This window comes from Apaloderma vittatum, unplaced genomic scaffold (assembly GCF_000703405.1).
Source record: "Apaloderma vittatum isolate BGI_N311 unplaced genomic scaffold, ASM70340v1 scaffold14949, whole genome shotgun sequence".
In the NCBI taxonomy this organism is placed as follows: Eukaryota; Metazoa; Chordata; class Aves; order Trogoniformes; family Trogonidae; genus Apaloderma; species Apaloderma vittatum.
Genome location: NW_009734785.1, coordinates 32,808 through 42,034, shown reverse-complemented (window position 1 = coordinate 42,034; position 9,227 = coordinate 32,808). Strand labels below are relative to the sequence as shown.

Sequence of the window (9,227 nt, the reverse complement as noted above, 5' to 3'; positions counted from 1 at the left end):
GTGGTTTAGAGGGAGAACTTCTAAATTTACATGATGGAAATGCCAACTACGTGGCTCAAGGAGAAATTCGGCGGGTCTGAGCGTATGGCCTCACACCATCCTTGTCTTCTGCTGTGTTTCCACAGGTGTCACCACCGTCCTCACCATGACCACGCTAAGCATCAGCGCAAGAAACTCTTTACCTAAAGTGGCGTACGCGACGGCCATGGACTGGTTCATAGCCGTCTGTTATGCCTTTGTGTTTTCTGCGCTGATCGAATTTGCCACCGTCAACTACTTCACCAAGCGCAGCTGGGCTTGGGATGGCAAGAAGGTGCTGGAGGCCCAAGAGATGAAGGTCAGCCCTGCGGCCGAGGCCGGCGGGAGGGGAGTGGTGAAGAAACGCTACACGAGAGAGTTGTGCTGGGGCCAGAAGTGGGTAACGTGCAGCCCTGCAGCACTACGGGAGGCTGGATGCTACTTACTGGGGTCCCCAGCTCAGGTCTTGACTGGAGCGGTTCTTGAGGGTTGAGGGAGGAAGGGCTTGGAGGACTGGTCGCTGCGGAGAAAAAACGCCCAGGCATGCCTGCTCACTTTGCCCTGACTGCTCACGCCGCCCTCTGTCCTTCTGCACAACCATTTGCCGGTAGAAACGCAATGTTTTACATGCATGTTCTGGTCTTGCTCCGCTGGTGGCCTTCTCTCCCCTTCCTTCTGCCTCCAATCTGCTCCATGTCACTAGCGTGCCAACCCAAATATGCCATGGTGTGCCCGCCTTGTTGATGGAGACAGTCCCATCCTGCTGTGTCCCCTGCGGCTGGTGTCCCCAACCATCAGTCTGCCCTGGCATGAGCAAGCTCGGTGCACGATGGGGAGGTCCAGCCCTCATGCTGGTGCCCACTGCTGGCAGCTGCTGCTTTGGAAGCTCAGATAAAGAGGGTGGGTAAGAAGCAAGCGATCAGAAACAGTGACTGGCAGCAAATTAGCGCCTGGCATCACCCACGTTTTCCCTTCTCGCTCAGGATCAGCCTCTCTCGCAGCTTCTTTTCTGACAGCCATCGCTCTACCCCTGCTTGTGCCCCCTCCCTCCTAACTGATTGAATCTCTTCTGTGCAGAGAAATCGCTTACTGTAGCATGCTGCTCCTTGTTTATATTTATTGAGTCAATTTGAAAATCAGCTTTGTCCTTGTTCTTGGTTCTGGAACCTTTGTATTTTTTTCTCCTTTGCATTTTAATGTGTTGTTTAAAATTGGTGTGAGGCCGTATGCAAATACCTGGCGGAATTGCAGTAACTTTATGGAAGACAGCAGCCAGTCATCTCTCTGGTATGGAGGTCAAAGCAGGAGAACAGAGGCCTTTTGGAAAACCACAGCTGTCACTGGATGTTTAATTCCTCTCTCTTGTGTTTCTTGGACTCTATCTCTTTGCTTTTGCAGCTGTGGTCTGAGCAACAGACTCATGGCAGAAAGGCTCCAGAGGGGACCAGTTGATGGTCCTCCACTTCGATCATGAACAATAACGCTAATCTGGCCTCTAGAGAAGAGACAAGCCTTTCCTGGGTCATAGGTATGAGTGAAGGACCAGAACAGGTCCTCAGAAGAACTATGTCCCTTTCAGGGTTGGGCAAATCAGCACAAAGTCAGGATTCACACAGCGTTGGGCAGTCACGTGAACTGGGCACAGCTGAAAAAGCAGCCAAGGCTCAAAAGCTTCAGTTTGTCATCGAAGAAGCATGCTCCTTAATTTATTCATTGACCCAGCACTGCAAGACTAACAGTGCTGAAACAATAGGCTAAGAGCATGCAGAATGTTTGTGCACGTGGTAATCAAACCAGAAAAGAAAGCAGGACCAGGAGGGTTTCAGAGGGAGTGCTCTTCGTGAGCTTGCTGCAAGTGGTGTCAGGCTGCAGAGTCAAGAGGGACTCCAAATTTGTGGATTTTTTTCAAGCTAACACTGATCTTTATCTTAGAAGGTTACTCCCTCCCAGTGTGTGCAGCTCAGAGAGCTCACTGAGGAGTGGGGGTCTGTCAGGGAGCTTGGGAATACAATCACAGAATCACAGAATTGTTGAGGCTGGAAAAGACCTCTGAGTTCATCAAGTCCAGCCTATGATGGCATGATGTGTCACCATGTTTGCTTTTCATCTTTTTCCATCAAATACTTCCAAGCAGTGAGTTTGCTACACAATAAAGGTGCCTCATTGGCTCAGTTTCAGCCTTTAATTAGCTCTTCTTGAAACAATTGACAAGCTGGGTGGTTGGAACCACAAAAGAAAGAGGAGGCAGAAGACAGTTATTGGCATTTTAAAGTGTTTGTACCAGGAGTAAAACTACTGGTGACAAGCCCAGGCTAAACTCTGGTCTCTGGAGAGTTTTAGGATCCTCACTCCAGTTTTGGTTTTTTTCTTGCGTGAACATGAAAAAAAAATAAATCAATAAGCATCAGCCCTTCTCTCACCTCAAATGTAGGCAGCAGCAATGCTTCCCATCTCATCTGAAAGAAATTAGGACCTTGCAAAAGCTGCTGGCTGCTGACAGGCACTCCCAGCATGTTCATTCTCTCAGGCCTGGTTCCATTCTTCCTTTCTCTTCCTCAGCCACTGCATCAGTTTAGATGGGAACAGAGCATTTTTTTCAGGTAGAGTCTAACATGATGGGCTGATCCTGGTAAATTGCTAATCTCTGCATCATAAATGACGTTCTGGCTATAGCCACCGTTGGGTTCCGGTTCAGGCTGGAAGCTACTCTGCACATTCTTTCCCATTCTCCTCTAAGGAAAGGCAGGTAGATATCACCACAGGCGTCCTTAAAACCCCCGTTTAGTGCTCACTCTGGTAAGATTTGACTGATATTTTCTGGACCCAAAGATTTTCCAAGCCTTTCCTGCCTGCCACCAGTAATTGCTAATTGTGGATGAACAATTTCCTTTATACTAAAGCGGCTGCAACTAATTTAGAGATACAGATCAAATTGGAGAGAGGTATCTGGATCCAACACGGAAAACCTGTTAGGAAAGATGATTTTTTTAAAAAAAAACATCATCAGGAGGAGGGTGGGAGGCCAAAGGGACAGAAAGATGAGTCATTTCAATAGCCAGCAAAGCTCCCTGCCTCCAGCATCCTCAAAATATCTCGTTAAAAGGATCCACTTCAGGAGAGAAGGGCTGTGTCTGAGCAGAGTGAAATCCATCCATCCCATCTGTTCCAACCATAGGGATAACCATCTCTGGAGCCAACGAGATAATTTTCTGAGCGGCTGTTACAATGAGGATTGGGAGAGAAAACCGTTATTGGTGACTTCACCACTGGGAAACTCTTGAAGTCTGCAAGGATGACATTTACCAGGGAGTTCCCTGCAAAAAAAAGTGTTCTCTGTTCCTCAAGAAGGAAGATGCTTTGGATCTTTGGAAGACACTTACCTAAACTTGCTTCTACCTGCAGTGCCATTTCTATATATAAAATCTGATTTTGCTTTGTATCTGTGCTTGCACGGCATTGCCCTGAAGCCCTGGGCAGCAAGAAGCAGTAAAAACAATACAAGTAGCTGCAGTTGGACACAGGAGAACAAGGAAGAGGACACATTGGGTGGAGGAATAGTTCTGGATCCATCCTTCTCACCTTTAAGGTAATAATCCTGTAGTGCACGGTGAGAAGGTTAGGTCTGGGCTTTTAATGCACTTTTCACATGTCTTTTCGTGAAGATAAAGTCACCAATAAGCATTGTCCAAACTTGTTTGTTATGATCACCATGGTTTTCTTTCTTTTATTTTGGAAGTGATGGGCATGCTTGCCATTTGTGCTGGGTGCCTTTTCCACTGACCGAGTAAAGCCTAGGTTTTTGCCCAACTCACTCTTCAGCGATTCTGAAGCTTGTCCCTTGATCCAGGTAACTTGGAAATCATTCCTCTTTCCCCTTTGTTTCTTTCTATTTGTGGTATCTTTGTTTCAATCCCTTCCTTGCCAACAGAGAGGAAATAAAACCAACCTTGAGGAACTAAACCCAACCTTATCAGACCACCACTTTCAACCAGTTTGAAGTCTTACAGATTCATGGGGTGTTTTTTCTCTATCTCACTATAGTAAAAAAGATTTTGCTGGGACTTCCCTTTGCTGACCGTCCTTTGCAGCCATTGTGTCTGTCCTTTGTCCTACTGCACTTGCAATCACCCGTAGCTCTCCATAGCACTGCAGGTGGTTTATGTTCTCAGCATCTTCGCTAGAGTCCATGTATCGTCTTCGAGAACGCTTCACCCTCTTTCTCTCAACACTATGTGTGTGACGTGTCGGGCTGGTTATCGACTCCATCCAACCTTTGAGTCTTTGTCTGGTGATCCAGTGGGCGTAAGATCATTTGGCTCAGTCCAACATAATCGGAATGAAGAGATGGGAGGAATGAGCCGATGCCAAAGGTTGCAACACCAGCAGCTGACAGTAGCCTGGCATTGATGTAGCCTTCTTGGTAATGCAAGGTGGCATTTTTCGGAGCCTTTGGCACTGCTCAGGGTACAGGTGTCTCAGTGTGAAACATTTTGCTGCTGTTCTCTGATAGGATCAAGCCTCTGGCACACTGCAGAGAGGAACTTTGGCTGGCCTGAGGAAGGAGTGACGCGTTTGCTGGAACAGCAACTGGGCTTTGAATTATAGGATGCAAGTATGTCAGAGACTAGAGCTGCTCAGAGGTCATTAAAGTGATTTTTTAGAATGGCAAGTGGCAGATACCATGCATTTCTCAAGTATTATTGATGATGACCTTCAGAGTGGCCTGTCAGAGGGACAGTGATTACAACCCAAATTTCTAGCCCAGGAGCAGACACAGAGAGCTAAATCCCCAGCAAGATCATAGACAGAATCTTACGTTCCCATAATTTAGAGGTTCAGTCATTAGCTCCTCAACGGGGAGGCTTGAAGACGAGTATTTAACAGAAATGCTATTATTTTCTAGTATGTGTGTTGTGGGAGAACTTGTCAGACTGCAATATCCAGGGAAGACATTTATCTCTAGACAAACTTCCACAGTTTTTTGCTCAGGAGAGCAGTTCAGGTACAGCTTTGTGCAGACGTTCAGCCTCCCTGTGCCCAAACGGGGCCAGAAATGCAAGAGCTGCATTGCACCGTAGATGTTTTGAACAGAACAAGTTTTCAAAGCAAATGTGAGGTTTCCTTCTGTTTTTCCCCTCTTTCTTTCCGTTTCAGAAGGATGTGGAACCCCTCAGAGGTAATGGTGCGGGGGGAAGGCTGGGGGCTACTTCCCAGCTGACAGCAACAGGCACGTTTTCCTTTGTTTGGTTGTCAAATTCTCGCATGAAATATGCGTTTATAAAGCCCAGCCCAGTAAGCTTCAGGCTGAAGCATTTCTTCTGACTTCTCAGGAGCAGAGAACATCCAGAACCATGCACATGTGGTGTAGGCAGCGTGTGCCCTGGGTGCTTCCCAAAGCTCTGACCAGAGCAGAAGTCTCCGCAATCAACTGGAAAAAGACCTTGGCTGTAGGCTTCCAAGCCTCTGCACTACCTGAACAGCCTGATCCGAGGTCCAGAAAAGCCCAAGTTGATGTTTGCAGGCTGTGGGTCACACTAATAGGAGGAATATCTTCTTGTCACCACCCACAGCATCCATTTGCCTGACTTTTCTGCATTTCAGCCTTCTATTTTCTGATGCCTTTGACCAGGCGAGACAGATCCACTTTCTGAGCTCTGGGGCACAAAAGCTAGCCAGGTTGAAAATGTCGTGTCACTTGTAGTCATCTTATTCCTGTACCGAATAACGCAGCTGATTAGTGCTAAAATAATCACAGTGCACTTCAAATAACATTCTGCAAACAACGATTCGTTTTTAATTTCATTACTGATTATTAATTATTTTATTACCCCCTGTAGCTGTGTTAATAAGTAATCATACTTCATATTTCAGTGGTTTAGGAGGTGGAACATTGTCAGTCCTTTATTTACTTTTTGTCAGCTCTTTAGCAGGAAAAATTCACCCGCTGCCCGGAGGATGAAAGTTAACTTGGCTCTAGTGATCACGGAAAATCAGTCGCTCAGTTGATTGTTAAAGATCATAACACCCCTTCCCATAAAAGACGATGAATGTGGTCTGATCAGTGGTTTAGTCGGAAGACATTTAGACCTCCTCCTAACAGCAAGTTAATTTCTGTAATTGCTGGCATTATTACAAGCCTGCAGGCCTGTGATGTTATTGGAAAGGTGCTTAAATGTTGCGCAGAAGTCCACTTTAAGCGTCCCTCTGAAAACCACTGTAGGAAATTCATTTCCTAAGGCAACCAGAAATATCCCTGGCAGTTGTGGACACATTTAAAACAGAAATACGGCGCGAAAACTAAAGCCCTCAGAGCATCTCTGCAGAGCAGACTGGACAAATCTGGCCCTTCCAGCTCCCAGTGCTGCCCGGTGATGCTGCCTGCTACCAGTTCCCAGGCTAGGCTGGGGAGGTGAACAGGTCCTGCTGGCTGCACGCTTTCTCCTTCTAACAGTCACTTTCTACACGGTTCCCTCATACACACATGCAAGACCGTGCCAAGCACCCCTGGGAAATCTCTAGCTGAGCCTTGCCTTGTGTTCCTGTTGCTTTTGAATAGAAAATGAGATCCAAAGTCACACCTTATTTTGAATTCAGATGTTATTAGGTTCCCACCGTGAGTCATTGCTGTGTCTCCTGCTGGCTCTTGGGGTGATTGCAGTGGACACCGTATGGAGTACGGGAGTGCTGGGATTTGTGGGGTGCCTGATGGCTGTGTACAAATAGATTTCATTGAGTGGGCTTCTCCTGGTAGACCTGGATTGCTTTATACAATAGAGCCTATGGTGCAGCTGGTCTCAGGTCCCTGACATCAACGGGAAGATCCCCAGAATGAGGGTAACACCCATCACGACTTCCTAGCTCCGTCTTCCTCTCCACTTATCTGCACTGTCTGTCTTCAGTGTCTTCCATCGTCCTTCAGTATATCCTGTCTGACACATAAGTGTCCCTTTTGCCATTTGCTGCCCGAGCTCTCCTTCCTTCAGCGTGGCTGTCCCTGGAGCCTTGTGTGAAGGGTCTCTTGATTTTCAGCAACCATTTAGCTCCGAAGGCGAGATGAAAGACTTCTCTCTGGTGTATGGTGCTGTGTTGAGCAATCCTGAAACCCAGGGCTAGTGCAAATGCCTTCCATCTGATCTGTATCTTACCTGGGGAGGTCAGGAGGTGCTCTAAAGCGTCCCAGAGGCATTTTGAACATCGTAATGTTAAATTTTGAGGTATTCCTATGAGATATTTGGGGCACTGAGGCAGTGAATATAGTGCAAAAATATTATGATGCTGTCACCTGTGTTTTTAAAGTCACTGGTTTTCTGCTACAAAAACAAACCAAAAAAGAGCTATAATACTCTGTGATGTCTCCTCCTGTCACCTGGCCCAGGAAGCAGACCAGCAAAACAGAAAATCAAGTTATTCACCCCAGGATGACCACAGGGGGTGTCATTCCTTTTCTAGAGACTACATTCCTGCATTGTTTCTCCATGGCTGAACCTTACATGCATCAGAAAACACTGCCAAGCTGAGAGACAAAACAAAGAGTCTGTAGAGTTTGAGCCTGTGTTCACTTACACTGACCTGGCGATAGGCTTGGCAGCACTTGGCCAATCAAGGACTCACCCATCTGGGGCAGCTACTGCCCAGGTGCAGCTGCACACACCTTTGTATACCACCGCTAAGTGGCTGCAAGGAGGCTACAAACCCAGCTGTGTGGCTTCAGTTAACTGACCTGCAGCAGGAGCTGCCAGGGCAGGACCTCTCTGTGCTGCGTGCTGCGCACTGGTCTCACACAGAGCAGCTTGTCCACCCTAGTCCAGCACGTCCTTCTGCTCCGGCAGCCCTCAAGTGGCAGGTGTCACGGCTTCTGGCTCTCTTCTCACTGCACCTTCCTTCCCTTCCACGATGCCTTCTCCTTGGTCTCTTGTTCCTCACACCCTTTTCCATCTTCTCACCCGGTCAAACAGGTAAACTCACAGCACAAAATGTTCTCCGTGCAATTCCGCAGTCACTTCATCTCTGTTATGGTTTGTTTGTTGTTTTCTTCCACCTTTCCTAGAAAAAAGAGCCAGTGGCACTGGCGAAGAAAACCAACAACACCTACAACATTGTTGGCACCACATATGCCCTCAACATTGCCAAGGAGCCCGGCCTGCCCACCATCTCCAAGAGTGCTGCCGCCACTGCTACGGCCACCAACATCCCCCCCAAGATGCCCCGCATAGAGGAGAAGCTCCCAGAGAGTAAGAAGACATACAACAGTGTCAGCAAGGTAGACAAGATGTCCCGCATCGTCTTTCCAGTTCTCTTTGCCATTTTCAACTTGGTCTACTGGGCCACATACGTAAACCGGGAGTCAGCTATCAAGGGAATGATCCCCAAACAATAAAACCAGTCACACAAACCTTCCATCACTGAGCACCATCCAGGCAGGAATTCTCCAGGGCTTTCTTCTTTCCTCTTTTGGTTAATTATTATGGTTCATTTGATATTATTATTATTACTACTATTAGATCATTCTTTTATAATGTAAACAAAACTGTGACTTTAATTTAATCCTCTATGCTTCAGTTGCATTTTAGTTTGTATATGATGGCGAAAGGGGGAAAAAAAAAAAGGACCGTAACAAGTTGTGCCTCTAACATCGTGAGTCTGATGTCCATCATCTGTCCAAGCCACCTTGTGCTTCCATCTCTCCTCGTCCACCTCCTGCTGTTCCCATGGTTTGCATGCCACTGCCATTCCGTGCTCCATTCTTCTGGGGGCTGCTGCTGTGGTTCACCCCTTCCTCCTCTTCTGCGATGGGCTGCCCTAACATGGTGGATTGTCCTGGTGGCCTGGGCTCAAGGATCAGTCCGGAGCCAGTCTAGTCCACTGGGTTGCTCTTCAGTGTGTGGCACTTTCTGGTAGGTGGTGCTCCTCAGGCTGTGGATGCAGGTGAGCTTGGTCTGTAGAGGGAACAGTGCGCCATGGGCCGGCTTGTAGCCAAGGACCTGCTGGGAGTGAAACCACCACTGCTGTGGTCTGTGGAGCCATTGCAGGAGTGGAACAGGGTGGCAGCGTCTTGTAAGTACCTACAGGGCTTCTTCCTCTGTCTTCACCAAACCCAGCTGCTGGTTTCTTCCATGTCTCTCCCCAGACAAGAAGAGATGAGAAAGGTCTTGTCCGTCTGCCATCCTGCACTCTTGGCACAATTCATGTTAGAGGATGGGGTGGTTCCT

General features: G+C 47.6%; 1 protein-coding gene across 1 annotated transcript in view; it reads left to right on the top strand.

Moving 5' to 3' along the window:
- GABRA3 (gamma-aminobutyric acid (GABA) A receptor, alpha 3) overlaps positions 1 to 8,626 on the top strand; it is a 59,538-nt gene extending 50,912 nt beyond the window's left edge. The window contains exons 8-9 of the mRNA XM_009876404.1: positions 126 to 337; positions 8,066 to 8,626. Coding sequence (XP_009874706.1) covers positions 126 to 337; positions 8,066 to 8,395 — 542 coding nt within the window. The 3' untranslated portion in view covers positions 8,396 to 8,626. The remainder of the gene's footprint in view (positions 1 to 125; positions 338 to 8,065) is intronic.
- Positions 8,627 to 9,227: the final 601 nt, after the last annotated feature.